Source organism: Thrips palmi, unplaced genomic scaffold, assembly GCF_012932325.1.
Source record: "Thrips palmi isolate BJ-2018 unplaced genomic scaffold, TpBJ-2018v1 HiC_scaffold_10, whole genome shotgun sequence".
NCBI lineage: Eukaryota > Metazoa > Arthropoda > Insecta > Thysanoptera > Thripidae > Thrips > Thrips palmi.
This window is the reverse complement of record NW_023144621.1, coordinates 4,482,730-4,510,266: the sequence shown is the minus strand read 5'-3', so window position 1 is coordinate 4,510,266 and position 27,537 is coordinate 4,482,730. Positions and strand designations below refer to the sequence as shown.

At 55.9% G+C, this 27,537-nt stretch overlaps 1 protein-coding gene across 5 annotated transcripts in view; it reads right to left on the bottom strand.

Annotated features, from left to right (window-relative positions):
• Window positions 1-995: 995 nt before the first annotated feature.
• Window positions 996-27,537, bottom strand: part of LOC117652142 — a 161,952-nt gene continuing 135,410 nt past the window's right edge. For all 5 annotated transcript variants that reach the window (XM_034396818.1, XM_034396828.1, XM_034396838.1 and 2 more), the window contains exons 3-7: window positions 14,472-14,680; window positions 13,029-13,164; window positions 9,995-10,128; window positions 4,420-4,545; window positions 996-1,196 (exon numbers count right to left, since the gene is read on the bottom strand). In XM_034396818.1, the coding sequence (XP_034252709.1) occupies window positions 1,011-1,196; window positions 4,420-4,545; window positions 9,995-10,128; window positions 13,029-13,164; window positions 14,472-14,680 (791 nt within the window). In that variant the 3' untranslated portion in view covers window positions 996-1,010. The remainder of the gene's footprint in view (window positions 1,197-4,419; window positions 4,546-9,994; window positions 10,129-13,028; window positions 13,165-14,471; window positions 14,681-27,537) is intronic.

Sequence of the window (27,537 nt, the reverse complement as noted above, 5' to 3'; positions counted from 1 at the left end):
AGAGAGAGGGAGAGAGGGGGAGAGGGGAGAGAGAGAGAGGAGAGAAAAGAGAGAGAGGGGGAGAGAGAGGGAGAGAGGGAGAGAGGAAAAAATAACGGCGTCATTAGGTTGGGATTAGTTGGGGAGTTATGGCAGATTTGGCTGCCATTACACTGTGGGAACTAATCTAGCGAGGAAGTGTGGCGGGGCGCAGTGTTGCACAGACTGATGGCATCCGGCAGGATAAGCAAGCCCCAAGGAAGCGGCTTGTCTCTCTCGCACCCTGCGGCCCGGCTGGCGAGTGCGAGAGAGACAGAGCGACGGACAGGTCGGGGCGCTCATAAGGCTGACCTCCAGCAGCCTAGCCGGGGCCGCTGGCCCAGCCCGGCCCAGCCCGGCCCAGCCCGTATCGGCAGGGGGCTGATAATGTTTCCGAAGGGCTTACGCGCCTTTCTCCGTCTTTCTCCCTTGCTGCTATCTCCCCTCTCACTCACTCTCCCTCGGCCGCCGAGGCCCCCCAGTGTCTATCCACCCTCAGTGCAAATCCGGACCCTCTTTAACGTAAAGAGAAGGGGATGGATAAAAACTAAAAAAAAAGAAATAAAGGTCGTTGGCTCATCCTGCTCGTCCTCACCCTCTTTGCAGCCTAAAGGTAAAAGGCCCGCGTCCCCCCGGTGCTTCGAGCAGAGTAGCGCACGAATAAGGAAAATAAAAAAACAACATAAATTTGGAACGAAATAAAATTCCAGCGCCTTCTGCATCGCAAAAAGCGAAAAAAATCAAGAAAAAACGCAAGACGGTGTTTGAATTTAAGTTTAAATCGTCTGATTACTGTGATTCTACGGTGATGAGCGCAAATGCATTCAGCTTTACTATACTGCTTTTTTTGCTGGACCATTGAGGAATGCGGTCAAAGAATGTCCGACCGGAAAGCAGTGTCCCAACAAAGGCATCTCCACCGTGTCTCCCTCCCTCCAAAATGAAAAAATAAATAAAAAAAAGAAAAACCCGCCGGTATTTGAACCCGTGACCTAGGTGACCTCACCTCCGGGGTAGCGGCCGCGCTTGCCGTCGTCGTACATGTCCTGGTCGTAGGGCTCGTTGGGGGGCTGGTTGGTCTCCAGGACGTTGGGCGGCACCAGGTAGGAGCTGCGGAGCTCCACGGACCGCTCGTCCACCTTGTTGTACACGTCGTAGATGGTGGCCAGGCACCGAATCTAAAAAGAAGAACATATTCAATTTCAAAATTATACTTAAAAAAAATGCATTTTTCTTCACACGGAATTTTTAATGAGCAGCTCTCGAATTCGCAGCCAAGAAAGTACACAGACGGCGGCATCGCAGACGGTCTGCGAAAAAACGGCGGACACTGGGAGGTGGCTGCGTGGCGGCGCGGCGGCGGGGCGCGGACGTCCCCGAAGACAGCACCCCTCCGGAGCCAGCCGATCCGTCGAGACGCATTATCAAATATTTTTTGAGGACACATCACAAGTCATTGTCAGCCAATCCAGGCTGGCTGCAAGGCCTTGCCATTAGTGGAGACGATGCTGCCCGAGGGTGAGAGAGAGAGAGAGAGAGAGAGAGAGAGAGAGAGAGAGAGAGGATCGAAGACGGCGCCACCTCCATCAACGCACAGCCTTGTTTGGAGATCCAAATGAGACGGCTTGCTCGGGGTAGGGGTTGCCCGGTGGCGGAAGCCTGCGAGAGCGAGAGAGACGGAGAGGGCGGCAGTCACACTGCGCGTCATCCCACGGGGGAGGCTCGCCCCGACGGCTGGAGGCAAGCGGGAGGCAAGCGGGAGGCAAGGCACGCTGCACTGGAAGCTGGCTGGAACGATTAAAGAGACGTCCGGGGACATTCGACGCGACGCGCGCACTCCCACCACCAGCCGACACTGCAGTCAGCCGAAGGACGAAGGACGCACGTCTCTCTCTCTCCACACACACACACACACACACACACACACACACACACACACACACACACACACACGAGGCAATTTGTTGTGGCGGAGTGCGCGGGAAATCCTGGGTGCGGCGTGGCTGGCACGACTCGTCGTCCACAAAACACCCGACTGTGTCACGCGGGCCGTGTCGCTTTCGGGCCGACGGCGGCGACGGCGGTGACGGCGGCGCCAGTGCTCTTCTGGACGAGGAGAAGGTCTCCTCCGATTTCAGCATTTCAGCCCCGAGAGCGCGAACCTCTCGGACCGAGACGGCGCGACGGTGGGCGCGCACGTGCAAGGAGGACCCACGAACAACAACAACAAAAGCAAGGCACACGTGTACGTACTGACTGCACTGCACTGGTAAAACAAAGGCATAAAAATTACGCCCTTTAGGGCATAAATACTCTTTTACGCCTTTCCAAGGGCATAATCGTTTTATGCCCTTGGGAAGGGCGTAAATGGTATAGGAATTTCAAGCAAAATTTTAATGCCCTTCCCAAAGGCATTAACGATTTATGCCCTTTAAGGGCGTAAATCGTTTACGCCCTTTAGGGGCATAATTTTTATGCCTTTGTTTCACCAGTGTGACAACGTGAAGGAGTCATGAGGAAAAAAACCGTCATGCTTATGGGAAAAAATTATTGGAATCAAAAAACATGTCCCAGACAAGCTAAAAATCTTAAAAGTGGAACCCGAGCGCATTCTTAAGGGCGGGTTTGCGTCGCAAGGAATAGTCTGCTGAAAAAAAAAGAAGTAAATAATTACACAAGTGAGACTCGAACCTCGGTCTTCGAGATGTCAGTGCGGTGCGCTTACGAGCTCGGCCACGGCCTCTCCGGGAGCATCGGTTCGAATCTCGCCGCCGAAAGAGCGGCGACGGTCGTGAGGACGACAGGGGAACCAGAGACGGGCCCTACTGTCGCCAGACGGCGCTCCGGCGCGGCCCTTCCCAGGGGCCAAAATTACTAGTGAAGGTCCTCATAAAACGCGTCGCGCCTGCAGTCACGGGAAATCACGCTGAGGAGTCACTTAGGTGGTGTCCAGAGTGGGGCAGCCTGATGTGACGGCAGCGCGGGGTAGCGCAGGGCCCGAAGGGCGCGATGTAAGGGAAGGGAGAGCGTGCCAGGGGGTGCACAGTGGGCCAGAAGATCGGTGGGGGCGGACGAAGCTCCAGACGCGTTTTGAGCTCCAGAGTCGCGAAACAGGACTTGAACCGAACGTGTGACCCCACCAATGGATTGCTCTCCGAAAGAGAAATCCATTGGTCGGGTCACACGTTCGGTTCGAGTCCTGTTTGGTGACTCTAGAGGCCAAAACCCGTACGGGACTTTGGCCGCCTCCGCCGGTCTTCTGGCCCACGGTCACCCACGGTGGGGTGGGGGCGCGCGGCTGTCCTCAAGGGATAGCGCGACAACGTTGCAGTGCATGGATTGATGCTGAATGACGTGACAGCAGGCTGCCAGCCCCGCCAGGGAGGCAGGCGACGAGGGGGAGATTCAATCAAATTCAGCATGGCAGCCGCGTATCGGAATGACGAGAAAATGAATTGTCACACGGGGGAAAATAACAGAAGAGTAAAAAAATAAACGGCGGTGATGAATTGGAATCGGCGGGCGCAGAGATCGTGACTGGCACGTCCCCTACCAACAAGTCCGTCCGAACTTTCCGAAATTCCGGTCCATATCTTCAACGGTGACCGTTAGGAACCTCGTTTACATGACAACAGAGCTAAAAAATCCCATCGTTTGCACTCTCAGAGCCATACTGACATTTTTGTCTGTACTTTTACTTAAAAATTATTTCTATGTAATTTATGAACAATTTTTTAGGTATCTTACTGATAAAAATATATGTGTAACGTATTGACATTTTGTATGTTAGCCTTACTAACAAATCTGTCACTAGTTATTTAAAAGAAGTATGGAGGCCTTCTGGGACTAATTTGTTAGTGCCTACTAAGAGATTTTGTCAATAGTAAGAAAGAAACGGAGTCAGTAGCAACTAATAAATAAAGTCAGTACATACAAATAAAATTCTATGTACATGATCAATATTTGTCGCAGACATTACATATATTTTTATGGACTTGCAATACTTGTCGCTGACTAACAAGTGGTCCAACAAGCTATCCGTTCCAAAATAAATCTTGTCGCTGAAAAAATTAGCATTAAAAGTGTCGTTTAGTAACGACAAAAGTTTTGTCAGTGATTATTCTGGTAAATTTTTATCAACAAATTTATCAACAAATTTATCAACAATTTTATCAACAAATTTGTTAGTAATGTACTAAAAATATTGTCTATGGAATTGTACATATACCATGGACTTTTTATTCGTGGCATATGAACAAATTTCTAAGTATTATTGTTGCGTAAAAAAATTCATATGCTACTTAGGAAATGTTGCTGCTGCTATGAACAAAAAGTCAATATGGCTCTGAGAGTGTGTCCTGTGCACGATGCACGTAGATGCAAGTGGAGTCAGGCACGCACCTTGAGCTTGTTGTCGGGCCCGAAGTGCTCGGCCAGCAGCTTGATGGACACGCCCACCACGGGCCGCTGTCTCTTCTCCTCGTCCGGCCGCGTCTTGAAGTGACTCACCCGCTCGCGGCCCACGTACTGCAACACAGAAAACAGATTTAGAGACTGGCTGGAATACGAACCCGGATCCTTCGCGCGTTTTGAGCTCCAGAGTCGCTGGCACGGACCGACCGCATGACCGCACCAATGGATTGCTCTTTCGGAGAGCATTGGTGGGGTCACACGTTCGGTTCGAATCCCGCTAAGCAATTTTGGAGCTCCAAACGCGTCTAGAGTTTCGACCGCGTCCACCGGTCGTCTGGCACACTTTGCGGCGTGAACACACTACGTCTTGTCGCGAATTTTGAGTCCGCACTTCCCTCCCGCAAGTGGTCAGCAGCAGGCGCTAATGTCCGACGTAGCAACTAAGAGATAAGCCCAAACTCAAACTGCCAACTGTGGGCCGAACGCCGCCAGCCAGAGCCAGGGGCAGCCAGAGCCGCCACCCCGACCCGGGCGGCAGCGCGCAGAGTGCGTCCACCAGCTGTGATTGGATGTTGTTGCACAGCATCGGGTCGGCGAGCGCGACGCCGGGCTTCGGGATTGTTCGTCGGTCGGCGACCAACCCAACGTTCCCGACCGGACCGTATTTGTCAAAGCACAGCAGCAACTTGCCAGGATTTCGGCCTTCGGGGCCTCCAGCCCGCCCAAGGCAACATGCGCAGCGTTTCCGAAGGACACCGAAGGCTCACGTAATTTTGACAGGGCCGAGACCGAACCGGGCTGAACACTTTGGAGGTTTACTAAAGTCCAAAGCGTACAACCAGTTTTTGATTATTTTCTTAAAAATGCACCGGGGTTTGCGCACAGGGTCGCTCTAGTGCAGTCGTCGCCGCTTCGCATTAGGCTGCCCGCTCGACCACAGGCTGGAGCCTCGCTGGAGCCTCGCTGGAGCCTCGCTGGAGCGGCCGAAGACGGGGACGCCCCGGCCAGGCCCGGCCAGGCCAGACAGAAACAAACTTCTTGCGGGTTCCCTTGAAAATTCTCGGCCCCCCGGCGCTCCAAGGCGGCGGCGGTGGCCCCGGTGGACCTCGCCGTCGAGGAGGCGGGCGGTGTCCGCGACCACGGTGGTCGCAGGGCGGTGGCAGGGCGGTCGCCGGGGCCGGGTACTAAATCAAGCCCTCTGTGGTGGACTTGGGCTGCTGTTCGACGCCCAGTGCGGCCTGCAGTGTCACCCCACTGGGAAACGGCGAGCCTGCTGGCCTGCTCGGCCACGGCGGCTGCGAACTCCAACGGCGCGTTGCAAATTCAAAAGTGTTGTCCCGGAGCCTTTTTTTCGCGCGTTCCCTGAAGGTGTAGCGGCAGCGGCCTGCCGGCTGACGCCTTGGCAGGGAGGCAGTCATAGCACCCAGACAAGCCTTCCGACAAGTTTGCCACCCGGACCGGAGGTACTTCCCCGCTCAATTATTCACGTTTTTTTGACAAGCCAAACAGGCGAAAGCGGTGGACTCGCCTCTCCCCGCGGGATGCTGCCCGTCTCGTGGAGGCCTCGCTAGCGCCTGCGAGGTAGGCACCCGGGCCAGGACTCACGACGCCCCTGTGTGGCGGGACTGCCTACCCAGCCCGGCGTCTCTCTCTCTCTCTCTCTCTCTCTCTCTCTCTCTCTCTCTCTCTCTCTCTCTCTCTCTCTCTCTCTCCCTCTCTCTCTCCCCCTCTCTTTCGCTCTGCTCTCCAGGGCTTGAGGAACGCGGGCTTCGCACGCACTGGGCCTCAGCCGTGGCACCCCTGGGGCCCAGGGTACACAACCTACTCTTCGCAAAATAAACTAAAAATGGAATTATTTTATTGTTTGGAAAATGGGGTTGGATTGCGTCGCTCGGATGCGACGGTTGGTAATCCCTGCCGCCTTGCTGCGCCTTGCTGCGCCTTGCTGGCTGCCACAGACGCGAGGCGGTCTGGCAGAGCGCCGGGCCCGCTGTACGTATATTTCACGGAGTCGAGTGCCAAGTCCGGGTTCAATACTTGTGCATGCCCGCCGCGGCCCGCCCAGACCCGCCCAGGCCCGCCCAGGCCAGCCAACCGCGTTGCCACCAATTGCAGGAAACACTTTCTGCAAGCGTGGCGATGTCGTTCGGTTCTGAGATTTGCAGGTTATGTTCGCCCCTTTGGGGCGCACAGTCTCGTGATAAAATATGTACGATTTATAATTTTTACAGTGCACGTCGGCACGCACTTCGATAGATTGAATTCTCTTGTCCCGACGTCGCTGCTTCGATTACTAATAGAGAACTTCCACCCCCGCAGGGATCACCAGCCCGCCAGTAAAATTAAACGATTGAACTGAAGTAGGAAGGGAGGGCGTTTGCATTTTGAATCGCGGCCGGCCGAAGCAAGGGTGGCGTCCCTGGCAGCAGCAGCAGCGACGCTCGACCAAGAAACGCATTTACATCCTTCTGAATTTTTAATTTCGTCTTTTAAAAGAGCAAACAGAATCTTCCGCGCTCTGTTCCTAATGGGTTCGACCCCCTGCCCCGGTCCGCTCTCCCTTTCTCTCTCTTTCTTCCTCTCTCTCGATCGTGTAGACACAATGCCGGCATGAGAACGCACTACAAAAAGTGTCGTTAGACTTACATCAATCAAGCCGAGTCTTTGCATTCCTAATCAATTTTCGCCTCACTCCTTTCTCCGCTAATGTCCGGCCGCGAAATAAGAAAGGCAGACTTTGTTTTACAAGTGTCACCGCCCCTTATTAATTATCCATCTTCCTCTTCCTTCCCCTCCTTCTTTTTCTTTTGGAATCTGCCTGCCGTTTACAGCGTAGCGACGCGGCACAGTGGGTCAACCGGAGGAGGCGCAAACAAAATTCTAGCTCTTACAGGACTCGAACCGTACGTGTGACCCCACCAATGGATTCCTCGTTCGGAGAGCAATACATTGGTGGGGTTACACGTTCGGTTCGAGTCCCATTAAGCACTCTGGGGCTCAAAACGCGTTTGAAATTTTGGCCGCCTTCTCCGGTCTTCTGGCCCACTGTGCGCGCCGCCTTCTTCGCTGGGTTCAAGGCCCGGCATCGGAAACGGCGATATTGTCCCCGGCACTGGTAACGGGGTTTTACTGTCGCGACCGGAAATCGAGCAAGCAAAATAATAGTTGACTGGCGCCCCGCCAGGCCGCGCTGCCAGCAGTGGCTCATAACGAGGTTCTAATTAAGAGGAGTGTGTGGCTTGAGAGACTCCTCATTATTATGTTCCTAAATCAGGCCCAAATGAGGGATCGGACATCTTCAACAAATAGATTCAAAAAATAATAAAATCTTCTTTTTTTTTAAATTTTGCAAAAAGAAAGACATTTTTTCTGTAAAATTTGATTTTTTCTGATTTTGATTTTTCCCCCTTGAACATTCACAACAACTGTTTGTTTTTTCTATGAGAGCGAACTGCGTGTTGACTTTTGTGCTGAGTCCACTCCGCTGGCGCCGCTGGCCACGGGACGCTTGGCATGATGCACCTGTCTCCCTCCCACCTCTGTTATCGCTGCTCTCGCTCGGCCGCGTCCCGGCGAGCCTTGGCCGACTCGTTCTGTCTCTGTCACGCTCGCGGGCCGCTGAGCGAGAGTGCGAGAGAGACAGACGGAATCTGGCGGGCTTCTGGCCGCGTCAGCAGGACCGCCACCTTAACACTGCAAAAGGCTCATTTCCCCAAACGATGAAAAATTGCTTTCCCGGCGGCGCGTTTCGCCGCGTTTCAACGTGTTGCTGTTGGCAACGCCGCGACACTCGGCGTGATGGATCCCCACCAGAAGGACGCGCAGTGGGCCACAAGGCCGGTGGAGGCGGCCGAAATCCCGGACGCGTTTTGAGCTCCAGAATTTCTAAATGGCACTCGAACCGAACGTGTGACCCCACCAATGGATTCCTCGTTGGGAGAGCGATCCGTTGGTGTGGTCACACGTTCGGTTCGAGTCCCATTTAGCAACTCTGGAGGTGAAAACGCGTTTGAAATTTTGGCCGCCTCCACGGTCTTCTGGCCCACTGTGGCACGAAAAGAAGGACAAAGCCGGGGCGGAGTAGGCCTGGGCGGACGACTTGGAGACCAAAGATACCGCCGCCGAAACTAGAATGGAATGTGAACTGGATTCCAAACTGCAGAACATCGTCAGGAGCACCAGCTGCCCCACCCTCACTTGGCAGCCAGGCTCGGTCGGCGTGCAGACCAGTTCAGCGGACTTAAGTTCCCCGCAAACGGTCGGGGCGGAAAAAAGGCCTGCATCACCTTGATGCTTATCGCGGCGAGGATGTCATGATGCCGCCCTTTATCTTCTTTCTCTCTCCCGGCGTGTTTTTTCTCCCCCCCCCTCTCTCCGCCTGTTCCCCGCGGTGAGGCGAAAACCAGAGGCATATCGCAGAGGGCGTTACACCTGAGTGAATGCGGCAGCCAGCCAGACACACCACAACAAGGCCGAGCTGGTCTCCTCTGCTGAGCGCCGGGTTCGAATACCACACTCTTCCAGACTTTTTTTCTTCCCGCCATTTTACCGTGGTTAAGTCAGACCACTGTTTCACTTCGCCCCGCCCTCTGAGGCAGGCGTCTCCCTCGTCTCGCTGGCCGTCGCTCGGCCGACAAGGCGAATAATTGGGCAAAGCATTGACTCGCCGAGTACTTATTGACACTCGGGAGCTTGAGGCAGGCGCCTCCCTCGTCTCGCTGGCCGTCGCTCGGCCGACAAGACGAATAATTGGGCAAAGCATTGACTCGCCGAGTATGACACTCGAGACGAACAAACTTGGAACGAGGCGACGAGGGACTACCACTGCCCCGCCAAAAATCTGGCACCTCACTGTCAAAATGTGTTACCACTTTGATTAAAAGCGAAATTTGTTGGTAGACGCTCTCTCCGGGTGGGAAGACTTCCGCACAGACAGACAGGCAGACACACAGACGGGGAGGAAAACAAAACCAGGCCAATAGGTATAGCAGGGGCAATGGGGCGACTACAGCCTGATCCCACACTGTGCCACACTCCGCGTGTCCACTCGCAGCAGCCAGTGCAGGGCCATGAAGGCTCCCCCCCCTCCCCCTCACTGCCACGCTCCCAGTCTTAGAGCGCTAGTGCGGGCGAGCGAGCACATGGCCACATATGGACTCATATGAACCCATAAGGGGGCCTATATGGCCGCATATGGCGTTTGCTGGCATCCCGCTCCGGCCTCGTTCCCCGCCCCCCCCCCACCTCAATTCTTTTCTATAGACGCCCGTTTGCAGACCCGCATCGCTAGACGCGGCACGTTCGCTAGATCCCCCGCTGTTTTAACCGGACCCTCGAATGGGGGACACTCGCTGAGGCCGCCTCACACTGTTGTGGCGCACAGTGGGCCAGAAGGCCGGCGGAGGCGGCCAAAACTCTAGACGCGTTTCGAGCTCCAGAGTCGCGAAACAGAACTCGAACCGGACGTGTGACCCCACCAATGGATTGCTCTCCGCACGAGGAATCCATTGGTGGGGTCACACGCTCGCTTCGAGTCTTCTCGCCCGAGTCGAGCCCCACTCACCTGGTTGCCGTTGATGTAGATGGTGAGGTTGGCCGGCGGGTGCGAGGGCTCCGTCGTGCAGTTGGCGCGCAGGTACTCGCCCAGCTGGTAGCGCGACTTGAGCCCCAGGATGTTGGGTGGGTGGCGCGGCACCTCTGCAACAACCAAGGTTCAAGGTTTCTGTTCAGAAAAAGATAATATCTTTTCTGACGCGTGCTTTATGTATTTTTTTTCTCGTTTGTTTCTCATTTGATTGTCGAATTAAAATTCCCAGGCAGCAGAGTGTGATTTGAAGCTCGCTGGAAGATAGGGTGGGCGGGAAAATACGACATGCTCGCTCAAATTCTCGAGTCTCTCTCTCTCTCACACACACACTCTCACACACACACACTCACACACACACACTCACACACACACACAGTCGGGTCGGCATTTCAGGGCCTTCCTTGAACGTCAACACACACTGCTGCGAAATCTGGACTTCGTGTCGACGGAGACAGGCGCAAAAGGGAATGGGTTAGGGAGGGAGAGAGAGAGAGAGAGAGAGAGAGAGAGAGAGAGAGAGAGAGAGAGAGAGAGAGAGAGAGAGAGAGAGAGAGAGAGAGAGAGACGGCGAGCATGGCGCTCCTCCCTTAAATTAAGAGCAGCAACAGAGCGACACACTTAGAAAAGACACGCCCTGTCGCTGCGACACGCGAGCAATCTCCAGCCGGCCGCCCCACACTGCGACGCGCTGCGACGCCGGCGCCAGACGAAGGACGAAGATGCATGGGCACGGCTGGGCACGCCTGGGCCTGGCATGCGTCCGCCGAATACCTGTTCTCCTTTTTCTATCTTTCCCGCACGACGTACAGTCACTGCGAAAAGGAAAAAAATCCTCGCGCGAGAGACTGGTCGTGCTCAGCAGTCACCTTACGCTTTTCTTTTGCGACTGACTGTACTTGGGACTCACACGGGGTGGGATCAACTCCTCTAGCCTCGCTCCGAGCCTCAGGGAAGTGATCAGGTGCGATGCTGGGCCGGCCACATGTGCCAGTGTGGTGGAGGGAAGGCCTACGGTCGGAAACGTTCCACAGTGGGCCAGAAGACGAGACCTGTGGAGGCGGCCAAAACTCTGGACGCGTTTTGAGCTCCAGAGTCGCTCAACAGGACTCGAACCGAACGTGTGACCCCATCAATGGATTCCTCGTTCTGAGAGCAATCCATTGGTGGGGTCACACGTTCGGTTCGAGTCCTACTTAGCAACTCTGGAGCTCGAAACACGTCCGGGATTTTGGCCGCCTCCACCGGTTTTTTTTTGGCCCACTGTGCGTCCGTCCCAAAATAACTGCGTCACGAAATATCGGACCTCTTCCGGGCGATTCATTTTCGTGGAAATGGGAACGGTCCGCCCACAAGTACCGCGGTTATTGACAGAACGCAAGCAGAAGACGCCATCAAACGATTTGGACCCCGAGGGAGGCGCGGCGTTGTATTGTTTAGAACGGATGGATACATGCCGGGGAATCCGATTTTAATTAAAAAGGGCAAACAGGGTGAGGCAAACGAGGAAAAAACAGGGGGCTCTCCTTTCCTCCACATCGAATCGAAATAATTGTTGTGGAGCTGTTTGCGGCTCGGAGGCGAACACTCGCGGCACGCAAACACTCAAAACATGAGTAGCAAAAAAATAAAAATATAATAATTTAGGAACTGGAGGTAGGGCAGTTTCGCGGGATGCTTACACGGTACCAAAGTGCCTTCAAAACATACGCAACAGGGATAACGCTCTGGCCGCGCGAACAGCCCACCAATCCGATGGACTGTTGCTTCATCCGATATCGAGATATCGAGACGCACGGATTCGACATGAGGGTAAAAGTAGATACTCTCTCTCTCTCTCGCTCACACACACATCCTGTCTCTTCCACCACCACCACTGCATCCCTCGTGCATGCCCTACTCTTTTCCCCTCCAGCCTCCCCCTCCCCCATTTCCGAAGTGAAACGTACCTACCGAGGCCAAAGTGAAACCCACCCCCACCCGAGGGAGAGAGGGGTCCGAGAGAAAGAACAAGGCTTTCCACGCCCTTGCCTTGACGAGTTTGCCCACGTCCCGCTAAAGCCTTTCAAAACACGTGTCCCCCTCTTCACAGTTTGGTTTGCCTTCATGGCGCCGCCGGCCCGCGCCGAGTCCCCGAACTTGACAAATCCGCGACGGCGCCCCAGTCGGTTGCTTCGGCTTGCGAGTCGGGCCTTTTTGTATGTTTTTGGGGTTGCAGCTCTGTCTTGTTTTCCAAAACTGAAAGCACGGTCTAAAGAGAGGCCGTGCCCACTTGCAGCGGTCGGGATTGATTTACGTTAGAATCGTCGGTAATGATATAAATCAGAGTCTAGTGGGAAAAGGGAGGGCTGTAAGGGCGTATGAACGAAGGGACGGACGCGCGGAGGGAAAGAGGACTAGGGCGATGTAGAAATAGGGGAAAAGGATGCAAAATGAATACGCACACCCGCGTGCGTGCGTGTAAAAGAGGGAGAGACAGTGCGGAGAGAGAGAGAGAAACAGAGAGAGAGCAGGGCCGACGCTCACAGTATTTCAAATTCCATCATGCGAGGAACAGTGGGCAGGGTAGGGTGCGGTGCTGGGCGCTGTGATGGGGTGGGGGTGGGGTGGGGGTTCCACGCCAGGGGTGTCACGGCGACTGGAACGGGGCCATTCTTTACTCACACCGCAGCAAACTTTTTTCCCTGATAACATTTTGAATTGGGCATTGCCAGTTCGCCGTTGCGGCCGTTGGCGCGGTCGGGCCGGCTGCCCTAAGGCTGCCCCGGTGCATGACCGCGGTGCACCGCCAAACGGCCAGCCGCGCTCGTCGGGTCAACTCACGAACAGCTCTTTTTAAAAAGTTGGAGCCCGATCGACAAATTGGCTTTCGCCAATCAAGGCCGGGTCTTATTCTCAATGAGATTCCCCTAAATAGCCGAGTTGGTAAAACAGTCCACTCCCAAAAATGATGATCAAAGGTTCGACTCCAGTTTCTTTTTTTAATTTTTTTTTTGGTGCAAAATGTACCCACCGACGACGTTGAGGCGGCCCTCCACCATGGAGGTGGTGAAGGAGGGCCGGTCGGCGGACACCTCGCACGCGTAGCGGCCCGCCGCGGAGTGGTCCACGTGGCGCAGCGTCACCTTGCGGGCGTCCGAGCGCTCCTTCTGCAACACCCAAACAGTCACACATTAGAAAAAGGAAAGCCATTTTTCTTAAAGATAAATCAGATATTGAGAACGGCCCGTCGTCGTCCCATCACATCCTCTTTTCAAGGTCGCCATGCAGACCCTATCCCTGTAATCCTCTTCTCACACCCACACTAACTCACACAAACTCACAAACACACACACATACACACTCACACACCACACTCACACACGCACCTCATCATTCACCCGCCCCACCCATCATTGCACCCCTCTTTCCGGGCATATCCCCCCCCTTCCCTCGTCGCTTCATCACTGCCCCCCTCCCCCGGATAGAGGTGGCGCGGCCGGAAGTCGCCAAGTCTTCACCTGTCAACCGGGTCTCATCTCGGCGCCGCATCGCCGCCAACTTCTGAGAGCTGAAGGCTGAAAGCGGCCGTCGGTAGGCCTGGCGGGGCCTGGCGGGGCCTGGCGGGGCTGGCAGTGTCGACACGGCACTAGAGTGCTCTGGAGATAGGTCGCGACTCGGCGAGGCGGCGCGGCGAGGCGGCGAGACGCCAGGGCGGTGTCCTTATTCGTCAAGTGCCACTTTCAATGCAGCCAACCTCCCAGTGTGCCTCCCGCCAAGGTTGGCACGCCTCTCTGATCAGCATTCAATCCTTTCAAGGCGCGCCCGCATCCGTCAGTACAGTCACGCAAAAGTGTTACCCCTCTGCCGCCTGCCCCCACCCACTGCCGGGCTTTGCTCGCTTTGCTTGGCGGGAATTCGCACGGGGTATAAATTAGCGTGTTTGACAACGCTCTACTTTACACGGCTTCACACCAGCGGCGCACGAAACAACGCGGAACGTTGCGAGAATGAAAGAAACAAAAGAACGGGCGCAATCCGACAGCGAACAAAAGCTAACATACTGCCTTTCAGCGTACCGAGCCGAGCCGTGCCGAGCCGAGCGAAGCGCGTCACGATTGAAGTATGGCCACGCGCATCCCCAACGTGGATTGACCTTTGTATGCAAACACAGCGAGAGGTATCCCCCCCCCCCTCACCCCTCTCTCTCGCCTCGGCACACATACCGTTTAATTTTTGTCGTCCTTGAAAGGAACCGAATGCAACACATGTCTCAGTTGAGGTAGCCAAAAATTCTAGACGAGTTTTAAGCTCCAGAGTCGCAAATGGGACTTGAACCGAGCAAGTGACCCCACCAATGGAATCCCCGTTCGGACAGCAATCCATTGGTGGGGTCACACGTTCGGTTCGAGTCCCATTTGCGACTCTGGAGCTCAAAACGCGACCTTGGCCGCCTCCGCCGGTGGCTGACACTCACCATGACGTCGATGCCCTCGATGTGGAAGACCTTGGCGGACGGCGTCTCCTTGGGCGTGAAGCGGAAGAACTCCTGCTGGCCCTTGTACCACTTGATGGAGTACAGCTCCTCGCCCTCCATGTCGTACACGCAGCGCAGCGTCGCGTCCTTGTAGCGCAGCACGGCCCTGGGGATCTCCACGCGGGCGTCCCTCAGTGACGTCACCACACCTGCAACAAACGGGAAAACGACGTCAGGAGGCGTCAATGCGACAATTCGCTGGTTCTCGCAGATTCATTACCATGATTGTTAGCTTGAAGAAAAGCGGAAAAAAAATACACCTCGCGGGGAATCGAACCCAGAGCAAGTAGTTCCGAAATCAGCGCCTTTACCACTGCGGCTACGGAGACATGACCGTGCGGCCGCGGCCTCGCGTGTCCGCCTCCCTCGACAACACAATCGCCCTGGTCACGCCGCGGCCAACTTTTAATGCCGCAATGCCGCAATCCAACTCGGACCTCTTCTCTCTCTCTCGCACTCTTCCGAGGCGCCCCACGAGTACGAGAGAGACAGAGACAGCGGCCATTCCTGGAGAGCCTGGAGCGAGTACTCGACCGCCCACATCGCCGTGGCGAGCAGTGCAGTGGCTGACAGTGGCGTGCCCGACGGAGGCGTGCCCCACTTCCAGTGTGCCGTCCAGTGCTCATGCAGTGCCAGTCTCAATAATGCAGCAAGGGACGTTTCCATGGCACAGTTCGATATTCAGACAGGGCATTGCGCAGGCTGAGTGTCTCGGAAAACGACAAACTTATTAAAATGATGTCGAGGTTGCTGTTCCCTGTTAAAGTGCAGTGTCCGTCTCGGCCTAGACACTATGCACACTGTACAATGGCCATCGCCCTCAGCCCGTAGGGTTACTCAAACTTCAGTACAGCCCTCCCCCCCCCATGCCCCACGGGACGGCGGCGTGCTCGGCCAGGAGCGCCAGGTTCCCCGTCCGCAATATTAAAACAAGGCTTCATAATCATTGCCAATTTCGCCAGAACTGACGACCATGAGAAAACAATGCGTTCTATTTTGCTCCCGCCACGCCTGCATGCTTGCATAGTGCTTCTCGTCCTTTTCGCCTTCTTCGCCTTCTCGCTCCGTTACGATCCTCTCTCTCTCTCTGTTCCCCACTTCGCGCAACCAATAAAGCAAAGACGTTTCCGCGGAACCTCAGCAGCGGGTAGCAGCGGCACGCCCGAGCTGGCAGACAGGCAGGCGGGCAGGCAGGCAGGCCGCGTAAAATGTATCCGTCCCTCCCGCGCCTCGATATTAGCCCGATAAACAATGAGACGCTCATCCCGGGGCATGTTTCCCTCTTTCCGGCGCCACGGCCGTTTTCGCCGCCTCTAGACGTCAGGCCTGCCAACCGCCAGGTGCGCGGGGGAGGAACGACGAAGAAAGAGAGAGTTGGCGGGACCGCACGGTGGATGTGCCAGAAGACTCGAGACGCCTTTTGAGCTCCACAGTAGCTACCTACTCGAACCGAACGTGCGACCCCACCAATGGATCCCTCGTTCGGAGAGCAATTCATTGGTGAGGTCACACGTTCGGTTCGAGTCCCTTTCAGCGACTCTGGAGCTTAAAACGCGTTTGGAGTTTAGGCCACCTCCACCGGTCTTCTGGCCCACGGTGCCACGGCCGGGTTGCCCCAACCTCCACCGCTCCGCCGCTCTTTCGAGGTTGTTGCCCACCCTGGGTTAATGATTTTAATCAAATAATTTAAACGGGCGGCGCGTTTCCCGCTGCTTAGTTTCGTCGCGCGCGCCGAGTTGCCTGTCACCGGAATTAGAAGGGAAGTGCGAAGAGATGTGCATTATCACCGAGGCGGACGTGTTCGGCATAAGAAGGACGCCCTTCCGCGCGCGCGCGCGCGTGTGTGTGTGCGTGTGTGCTGGCGGATGTGGGAATGCGCGCACGAGTTGGTGGGCTTGTGTGTGCGTGTGTTGGTGCGCGGCTAAATGCGTGTGTGAGGGGGCGGGCGGGGCAGCGGATAGACCGAGTCCGTCAGTGTGTGGGCGTGCGTGCCCGCGTGTGTGTGAGTGTGTTTTGCACCCAGACCGTACGTACACCGCCGGGAGGCGCGCACATGCGGAGGGGGGATGAGGGGGAAGGGAATGCATGGCAGAGAAGGAAGGGAGGGAGAGAGAGGGAGGGAGGCCGCAGCAACGGCCTCTCTCGTGTGTTACGCGGTAAATTAGCGCTATATGGTTGGTAGCAGTGTGCGGCCTCCTCCCCCTCCCCCGCGCGCTTTTTGGCTATTTAGGGTTGCGATGAAATTATCGCTGCACACTCCATGCTCGCAGCGTGCGAAGCCAGCCAGCCAGGCCAGCCAACAGGACTACTGCAAGTTTTCCCCACAGCGGCGCGCAGGCTCGGCTAACTCGAGCGCCAGCAAGCGCCAGCAAGCGCCAGCAAGCGCCAGCAAGCGCCAGCCTGGCTCGGTCAGGGACCTCCATTCCAGAGGATGTTTTCAACAGTGTACGAACGGCCCTGTGTCAGCACAGCCCGCGTCTCACGTAAAAATTAAAGCGGAGATACCTCAGTTATGCGACAACCTGGGTTTTGAACGCGGGTTTTTCGCATTGCTACGCAGTAGGCCGGACCCCTGAGCCACGGATACGACAGCTGCGACCCACTGTTCGCGCTGAAGAGCGCGCAGTCGCGATGCTTTTGCTTTAACACGAGATAAACCGCAGAGCTTGCTTATTCTTTTAGATTTGTTTACTTTTTTTTTACTCCGAGCAAGGTGGCAACTCCCGGTCCCCCGCGGATGTGTATCACCTTCAAGTCAAGGGGGTGGAAAATAAAACATTAAAGAAGCTGTAGGGAAAAGTGAGAGAAAAAAAATGGAAAAAGAACGACAACAACTCTCGCTCAACGCCAAGGGAGCAGGTGGGGCGAATGAAGACGACACCAAGTGAAAGAAAACGGACTAATTGGGGGCTGCACCGCGAAAAAAAAGGGGGGGGGTGCGCTTAGCGCCCCCACTCCGAAATCCAAAATATTTGTACCCGGCGCTCCGCCGCGCCGCGCTAGACCGCCCCGTCACGGAGCCACCTTTCTCCATAAACCATGCAGCGGCAGAAGTCACGGAACTGACGTGGAACAATTTTTTTAACTTTTCAAAGAAATAAGAAATGGAAACCGAATCGTAAGAAAGGGTTTCCTTGGGCCGGGCGGCACAGGGCGGCGTCCCGGCGGGCGTGGCGGCATTTGACGCAATCCCCACGCCGCGAGCGGAGCGGGACAACAAAAACCAAAACAAGAAAAGGGAAGGAGACAAAAGATCGCGCGCCGTGCGCCTGGAGCCCACTGGAGCCCCGCTGCAGCCCCAAAGGGGCGCGCGCGGCGTTTTGGAAGCCTTTCGCGACCACGGCGGCGGCAGCCTGGTTCTCGCCCGCGGCTCGAAGCAATCGAATAGTCGGAACGAGTGGGAGCCAGTGGGAACGACAGCAGTGCAGCCTTCGGCCGCGGGGCAGCAGCACTGCCTTATGCACCACGACGCGCTAAGGAACTTTGAGTCGAACTGGCCAAAGAAACAACAGCAGCAACGACAACAAGCGGGGAATTTCCACCTGCGTGGAACGTGTGCCTGCGTGGTCGTGTGGTTAGAGGCGTTAGTTTTCAAATTCTAAACCAAGGTTCAAATCCAGATTTTTTTTTAAAAAAAGGTTGTTTGTTGCAGTGTGGGGTCAGGAACAGTGAGAAATGCCACGTAAAACAGGGAAGCCGCTGGCCCGTTGGCGCTGGAATAATACTCTCGTTTTTTCCCCGGGTGCCGCAAATCGTCCCGGCGGGCCGGCGGGGCGTGCCGGCAGCAAGCAGCACTAGTGTGCAGTTTCTTGCCGATCCCAGTGGCGGTGCGCAATCTTACCGGGAACCACACCCCGTCCATATTCATCGCTTCTGCAAACCAGACTGATTGCGAGAGGCGGCCCGGAAAGGGAGAGTCAAGAGAGAGAGAGAGAGAGAGAGAGAGAGAGAGAGAGAGAGAGAGAGAGAGAGAGAGAGAGAGAGAGACAGAGAGCACAAGGTTCCGATCCAAGCGGCCAAGTGGCGCGCAGGATGCCTCCAGACACTTGTAGCAGGCGCGGGGGTCTCGGCCGCGGAGCCAACACAACGGGGAGCACTGCACTTTCGGATGCTGCGTCTCTCTTTAACGGCGGGTCCCGGCAACCTCGAGCGCAGGGCAGCAACTTCGCTTTGAAATTAAATTCTCTGACTTTGCCACACTACGCTTATGACGCACGCAACAGCCAACGTTTTCGTGTTTCGTCCCCCACTCTCTTTCTGACTCTCTCTCCCTCTCTCTCTCAATCCCTCCCTCTCTCTCTCTCTCTCTCTCTCTTCTCTCTCCCTCGGACAAGCACGCGTCGCGCGCAATCCCGAAAGAAAAACGTCGAGCATCAAAAGGACGGTCGGTATTTGTTCGGCTTCTCATTGGGGCGCTGCGGGGCGCTGCCGGCAGCCCGATTCCGCAACGCGGCGGCCCGGGCCGTGAGTGCGAGGGAGACGGGGCGCGCTGCGTGGCGCGGGACACGGCGCAATCTTCGGCCGGCTTGACCAACCAAACAAGCCGGAGGCGGGCAGCCGGGCCGACGGTGGCCCTTGTGTCCTTTTGCCTTCCTTGCCGCCCCGTTCGTTCGTCCTGCCATGTCGTCGTCGGCGTCGTCCTCGGCGTCCTCGCTGCGGTGGTTCCCGTTCGAAAGCTGCCGTCCCGCCCCGCCCTGCCCCGCCCGGCGTGCCGCTTTGAAGTCCCCCGGACTTTGTCCCGGCCCGGTCGGTCCACGGCTCCCGCACTGCCACGCACTCACTCTTGCTCTAAATAGAAGAATTAAAAGCGGTAGGATTCATTTTTTTAAAAGGTGCAACATTTTGTTACCTTAGTCCGTCGCACTATGAAAATAATCGGCAGCCAGATCCCGCGTGCCAACGCCGCGTGCATCAGGTAATTTCACTTTTTTTTTCACACAATTATTTCGACCACGATTATCAAAAACAACCCAGGCAAGACGGTGGGTGGTGATGGCGCCTGTTGAGGCTTCGTTGGGGAGCGACGAGGACAGCAACAGGAACCCCCGGCCGCGGGGCGCGCCTCCAAGCCACGGCGCGATACGCAGAGACGCCTTGACTCGCAGTGTAGTGACAACGAACCGGGGGAGTGTCCCCCCCCCCTCTCCCCGGGAGCGCCGGTAAAGGCGAGCGGGGCAACGCCACCGGAACACCGCTTGCAGGATCCCCGCATCGACGGTGGACAGGCCCTCAATGAGTTAGCGGGAGGGAAATTCGGTCGTCCCAGGAAGAGGGAGGGAGCGACTTCCGGTCACCTCAACTTTTTAAATCTTTTAAGAGCGTCAACACAGGCCGGCAGACGTGTGTAAACGTGGGCCCACTCGTCAAAGCCCTCGTCCGCGGACTCTCCCCGGGGCGAGCTAATCGGGGAGGAGCATCTGGTTGCCTCACCTCTGGAGCCCCTGGACGCTCTGGAGCCTCCAGTCTGGGCCGACGGCTCGCTGGACTCGCGGATATCCGGCGACGATGCCTCCACCAGATATTTCTTTGCTGCTTCCCTCGTCACTTTTCGACGCCGGGAAACCCCCCGAGCAACACACGCACAGTAGGCCAGAAGACTGGCGGAGGCCGGCCAAAATTCTCGACGCGTTTTGAGCTCCAGAGTCGCTCAGATGTGACTCGAACCGACCCCACCAATGGATTCCTCGTTCGGAGAGCAATCCATTGTTGGGGTCACACGTTCGATTCGAGTCCCATTAAGCGACTCTGGAGCTCGAAACGCGTCTAGAATTTTGGCCGCCTCCACCGGTCTCCTGGCCCACTGTGACACGTATCTTCCTAAGTCAACCTCTCCCGCGAGCAAATATTTTTATTTTTCAGGACTGGTAAGACTTTTGTTACGACACACACACAGTCCCCTAAATCGCACTCTACCTTAATTTTTCTCGTGCACCCCCTTCCCGAAGGCATTTCCATTCCAAGCATCACTCCGACGAATAACCCCGCGGCGCCGATTTGCATGTAGAAGACAAGTTTGCAATTACAAAGTTTTCACTAAGGAACACACCGCCGCGCCGCCGCCGCCGTCTCGTGCTACCTGCACATATTTTGCCGCCACTTCCTTCTGTCTTCATTTGTCTGTCCGTCTCCGTTGCTCCCGTTGACCGCCGTGCTCTCCTTCCCACCCGATAGAGATGAATATTAAAGAGAAAAAAGGTACCAGACGAGCAAAGAAAAAAAAAGAGAAAAACAACATAGACGGTGGCATTGCGAAAAAGTGGGGGAGGTCCGGTATCCGGAGAACGCTGCTGCCTCATTGCAGCCAATGCATACGGTACACGCTACCGAAATACTTCACGGGATTAAGGCGGATCCTCAGTGAACAGGAGGGGAGAGAGAGAGAGAGAGAGAGAGAGAGAGAGAGAGAGAGAGAGAGAGAGAGAGAGAGAGAGAGAGAGAGAGAGAGAGAGAGAGAAGAGGGAGTTGGAGTGAGAGAGGCAGAATCAAGGGAGAGTTACAGAAGCCAGCGGGTAGAGGCTGCTATATTTTGAAACGTCTTCTTTTCTCTTACGCTCCACCCAGCGGACCTTTCTAACTCAACTTTCTCTCACACATACGCAAACACACACTGCAAAGTCTCTCTCTCCGGCTGCAGGCCCGGCGAATGCACGATGGACAAGACGTCGAAAGTGGCGTGGCAGTGTTGGAGTGAGGGTGGCCCCGGCAGGAGGCCAGGCCCCATAGCCAGACCGGTCCAGGTATGTATACAGAGTACCGAAACAGTGGGGACGGCGGGGCGGTGCGATGCCGGGTCAACCGGCGACAAATTCCGGCCCTGTTTAACATGGATGAGAGAGAAAAAGGAACCGACGCGGAAATTGCATCGAGCAGCGTGGAAAAAGGAGGGAAACTGCGGTTCTGAATGTGATGAGGGGGAAACCTGAGCCGGCGGAAACGACGGCAACCGCAAAAGTGCAAAGAGGAACGCGCGGAAAAAAATTAGCGAGAGAAAATCATAAATAAAAATGCAGCCGCCGGACAGGAAGCCTTGAAAAGGGGCAGTTGCAACTTGCAGGCACGTGTGGCGAGGGCGTTAATTAACGGAGGAAAGGCCTGCTCTGTTTTCCTCGTGCAGCGGAGTGGGAGAGAGAGAGGGGGGGGGGGGGGGGGGGGTAGAGGAGACAGACAGACAGACCGAAGGAACCCAAAAACCCGTGACGCCTACCCTGCCAAAAACACCTTTGTTCGAAACCGCGCCGACTTTCCCCCGTGCTTACTTTAAGTCGGTCATAATTACGAAATTAACGGGCCGCCGTAATCTCCAGGCGGCCGGGCCGCGCGAAACGCGCAAACGCGCGGGACGCGGCGCGGGGAGGGAAGGCCCACTTCCGGGAACGGAACGAAAACAAAACAAGCGTCTTTATGGATGATCCCTAAAAGGAGCGGCCGGCCGGCATCTTAATGAGATCAGCATCAGCGTCAGGCCCTAGGCCCTAGGCCGCCCTAGGCCCACTTGTCCCGAATTTTTTTAAAGAAGTCCGCGCGCCTTTTGGATGCGTGTTTCCGGGATTACCGCACTGCTAATGGCTGCATTCTCTCAGCAGCAACAACAACAATCTCAAACTTGAGAAAAAGAGGGAGGGGGAGGGGGGCGATTCGTCATTTTGACACTTTTACGTGTGCGGGGATTGGCAACAGTGCTACGCAAAAGCCACTTGGGCTGCAGAAATTACGGGCCATAAATCGGCAGCCATCTTAGAATGAAACCGCGACCAAAGTGCCGACGGCGGAGATCGAACCCGCGGCCTCGGCGGCGACGCCGGCGCGTTGTCTAAGAAGCCGTATTCCGGCGCTTTACGAGTCGAGTGGTGTCTGATTTGGTTCGGATTTGGTTGCAGAACCAGGTCCGAAATCGGACCTGGCTCCGGTTGAAATCAGCTCACATCACAAGTAGCTCCGGGTGGCCTCGGTCTCTCGACGCCCCCGCCTCGTCCAAAGCCGCGGAACACGGCAGAAACAGAGACGGAGCGAGTGTGCGGAGTGTGTGTATTAACCTGCGGTAGTTTCCTGCCGCCGGACGCGTTTGAATCCACGCCACTGGATTACGCGGCAACTTAGACGCAGCCCCGGGCGTGCTCTCTCTCTCTCTCTCTCTCTCTCTCTCTCTCTCTCTCTCTCTCTCTCTCTCTCTCTCTCTCCTCTCTCTCTCTCTCTCTCTCTCGCGTCTTTCTCCGTCTGCCTGTCTGTCTGCCCCTAAGTTGGGCCACGATGTGACGTTACTGAAACCGCACAACTAGACTGCTCGCTCGCTCCGAGCAGCGCTGCGCCGCAATCGCAGTGGAGTGTACCGCAGCGTGTCACTCCAAAGCCGGCTGCCGTTTGGAAGGCAGTGTACCCGCTGCCGGCGGTAAAACGGGTGCACTCACAGTGGGCCAGAAGACCGGCGGAGGCGGACAAAACTCTTAACGCTTTTTGAGCTCCAGATCCAGAGTCGCTAAATGGGTTCAGAACCGAAGCGTGACCCCACCAATGGATTCCTAGTTCGGAGAGCAATCCATTGGTGGGGTCACACGTTCGGTTCGAGTCCCATTTAGCGACTCTGGAGCTCAAAACGCGTCTGGAATTTCGGTCGCCTCCACCGGGCATCACTTTGCCGCGTGCCGTGCAGTGCGAGTCGGAATCAAAAGCGCGCGAAAGGAAAGCGAAAGTGGATGTGAGAGAGCGAGACGGAGATGGGAAGGGTAGTGAGTCGGGCCGCAGCCCGAGGCGCAGCCCCAGGGGTGTCCCGTCGCAGCCGCCTTACTCGCGGCGCATAGGCAACGCGGCCGACTCGCCTGCCTTGCGGGCGTGCCTACCCCGGGGACCGCAGGCGCCAACACAGGCCTGCAACATGCTAATAGAAAGACAAAAAAAAAGTGCCTCCGAAAAAAAATATTCTCAGATGGAAACTAGAATATCTGTTGTGTGAGGTGAGGCAGGTCAATGCCAGATCCATCACGAGGTCCATGATAGCGGGCTGGCTGGCGCGGCGCGCTGGGTAACGCACTTCTAGGTTCCCAAAGAGCGCCCCCTCAGGAGCCCCCTCGTCCCCTTTCACCCCGAGAGGCATCAGCTGTAACACCTTCGCTTCGCCACCGTCGAGAAGAAAAGAGCTTCCCTCCAGTTCGCCCGGTTCGCCCAGTTCTCCCGCGTTACCAACTTGAGGCATATCTTATTCAGGTTCGCGCCCCGCCCCGCCCCCATGCGAAAAGTGTTTTAAGGGCGCTATTCCCAATGAAGAAGTTGGCACCACTGTTCATGAATCATGGGGCGGCCATCGGCGCATCCGCGCATCCGTTCGGTGGGTTGGTACTGCCTGCGCTGTGCGTGATGAAGGTGCCAACTTGCCGAGGCGCGACTCGCGAACTGCGACCCGCCGAGTGGAAAGAGTACTTGAACCCCTGAAAGGCGCCGGGCAGCGGCAACAAGTGGGAGAAAAAAACGGGAGGAGGAACTTTGTTTACCTAACGAATTATAAATCTCTGGGTTTAGCCGACGGGGAAGGAGAAACTCTTTCGGAGTCGCTCCAACAGTTGTCACCCGTTGGCATCGCACGCATTTGCCTAGTGAGGCGGAAAAAGCAAGTCCGATGGTTCGAGTACCGACACCAGCATTTTCGTTTTACTCTGTATCGCCGCACACTGACCCCACGCAACCCTCAGACACCCCACTGCTAGTTCACTGCACGCTGCTTCTTGGCTTTCGCTCTTTTTTTTTCTCGCACCATTTTCTTTTTGACGGCCAGTGGCCGGCGTAACGATGCGTCCTTCAAGAGGCGTCGCGGCGGCGTGTCAGAGCGAGAGGGAGGGGGCAGCCTCCACACCGACTCGCCGCGCGAGCAGCGCGAGGGAGAGAGACGGGGCACCTGTGTGAAGAATAAGCTTCCGTCACGACATGTCCTCGGGCCATGACGGAGGGTGGAAGGGGGAGGGGGAGGGGGCAGGGTAAGAGGGAGAGAGGGGGAGGGGAGAGGGGCGGGCTGCGTGGCCAAGCCCCACAGTTTATCATGGTCGGTTTTGTCCCTGGCTCTCCACTTGTCGAGAAATCCGGCCTTTCCACCGCCTGTCAGGCAGGCAGCCGGGCCAGACGGTGCGGGCCTCTCTCTCTCTCTCCCTCTCTCTCCCTCTCTCTCCCACGCGTGGCTCGTTGGCCGTCCGCGGAAACAAAGTGCATTCGGAATAACGAATTCGGAAAGTTTATTCAAACGTTTGCTCTGGCGGTGCCGCTTCCCGGTTTCCGGTTTCCCGTTGTTTTACGGGGTGCGGTTGTCTCGCCTGCACAGTGGTGTGCCCCGTTGCCCCGTCGAAGGCCGGAGCAAAATCAACTAAACACGGGCCTTGACTTCGCACAGAGGGCCAGAAGACGTGGAGGCGGCCAAAACTCTAGACGAGGGAGGGACGAGGGAGACTGGAAACGAACGTGTGACCCCAAAAATGGATTGCTCTCTGAACGAGGAATCCATTGGTGGGGTCACACGTTCAGTTCGAGTCCTGCTTACTCTGGAGCTCAAAACGCGTCTAGAGTTTCGGCCGCCTGCGCCGGTCTTCTGGCCCACTGTGCTGCGGGTTCACTGCAGAAGTGACGCTTGTCTTCACACACTCACAAAAAAAGGCGAGGGAAGAGAAGGGCCTCTCAACATTGAAAGCGCGGCGTTAAACTTTTAGCGGGGTCAGATTTGATGCTGCGTCTGGATAGAAGGGCGGATCGGAGTCGCGCTGTTTACGACCCAGACTGGCACGGCACGGCAGGTTGTAGTTGTTGGCACCGCCTTCTTGTTTCACGGCCTCTAAGTTTTCAGGTGAACGGGTCGAAGAGCGGCGCCAGGAAGGCGGTGGATCGGACAGGCGGGCGCTTCCTCGTACAGAAATAAAAGGCCTGTGTGAAAAAAGTGTCCGACAAAGGGTGGGAATTTTTTTTGTTTTGGCCCGGCAGAGGGCTGCTTTGAACTTCCTTGCGTTGCATTTTCATCGCATGAGGTACTCGACTCTTACAAGGGTGTGGTTGTTCCCGCTCATTTGCAGAGTGGTCACACGAGACTCGGTCGGTCAGGGGGACGCCACGCCCCGCACCGGATAGGGCTAGGGGATGCCAGATATCACCTCCACCTCGGCGCCATGCGGGCGGTATGACCACGGCCCTAAAAGGGCCTGAAAGGGCTTCCAGGGCTGCAGAGCGTCCGGCACACTGAGAGTCCTTTCCGTCGCTCCGCCTCCCTCGCACTCACGGGCCGTCCCGTGTGGGAGCGAGAAGGACAGAGCGACGAAAACGACTCTGCAGGACTCCTCGGGGAGCCAGAGATCGACCAGCCCCCAATTTACGAGGCGATTGCCGGGCATTAGCCCTCCCTCTGGCGTCTCTCTCGCACCGCCGCGGGCCGCGCCGCGGGTGCGAGGGAGACAGAGCGACGACAGCGTTCGGACCGAATCGTCGGCTTGCATTAGGGCAATGCCAGGGCAATGCGGGTTCAACCAGGAACTACAAGCTTATCTGACAGCAGGAGTGGCACTCTGGAACAGGCCCATCACTTTTAACGGGTTCTGGGTTTCTCGATGGACAGATTCAGAGCGATGGTGTTTCTCGTAAAGTTTGCCGTCGTCGCTTTTCGTTTCCCTTCATTTTCGACCCGCTAACTCGCCGAATTTCGCGCCCGGCGCGCCACTGCAATATTTTCCCTCCGCGAACGCAGCGCCGCCTGGCGGCCGAAGCAAGGCGTCCGAAAGCTCCGCGCCAAATTCAAATCTGGCGGGGAGAGCCACGGAGATGCGACCTGAGGCGCTAAATGCCTCGTAATTGCGTTCGGGAACTTTGTAATTTCATTCGATTTTCCGGCAAGGTGCGTTCAAGCCGCGAAGCACCGCGAAGCCCGGCCGGCCCCCCTCCACATCCCATTAGCTTTCCCGCTAACGTCTAACTCCCGCTCCTCGATCCTTCTCTCTCTCTCTCTCTCTCTCTCTCTCTCTCTCTCTCTCTCTCTCTCTCTCTCTCTCCTTCTCTCTCTCTCCCTCCCTCGCCGGTGTGGCGTGCAGTCGCGGGCTCATTTTCGTTTTAACCGGCCGTGCCTACACTGGTTGCACCGGGCCGCGGCGCCGTGAGGGCTCTTCCTCCCGAACCCACATCACTCCCCTCATGCCGCTCTTGAGGCCTCTCAGTCATATAGACGGCCTTCCCCGCGAATATTTATTATTTATTTGACTTGTTTTTTTTTTTCGTGACGGTTTTGGGACGATCCCCACAATCTTCCAAGTATGCAGTTATCTTTTTTTTTTTTGGCGAGCGATAGCGAGCCCTTGCCGTGTTTGGGCGCTCCAAAAAGTGACTGGTCGTGCGTCTGTCTGTCTGTCTGTCTGTAGCGTACACGCTCACGTTTCTCAGCAACTACAACACTAATAGTTACCAAATTTTGCACCGAACATCCCCTAAAGGTCCCACAGGGGGAGTTTATCTTATATTCACGATTACTACCGTTTGAAATATTCAAAACATCTTTTTGAATTAGGTTCTTAGCGTGGTTAGGTTGGCAGCATATATAGCAATTTTTCATACTTGCGGCCGCGGCTCTCAAATACGGGACTGGCAAAACATTGGCAAATAAAACAAAATAGAGAGGAGAAGGGCTTAGAAGTGAGTTCGGTCTTAGTTTTTCGATATTCTAGAATGATTGAAACCCCCCGGAGTGTCAACACAGTGAAATACGGAAAATGAAAGTGACAATTATTACGCGTTTCGTCCGTCCGTCCGCCCCCTCCCCTCCCCCGCCACAGGGGAAATGTTTTAGTCAGTGGAGTGTGTTTGATCGTTTGATAATTGCAAGAATGATTTGGTCTTTTTAAGTTTTGAGAGTGTATTTCCTTTTTTATTCTCAGACATTATACTTTTTAGTTGTTTGCTTTGCTCAATAACAGTTAGAAAATAGATCAATGCAATCTAAAAGTACAAACCAGACACTAATCTTGCCAAAATAAATAGTCTTTGCTGACTCTTGGCACTG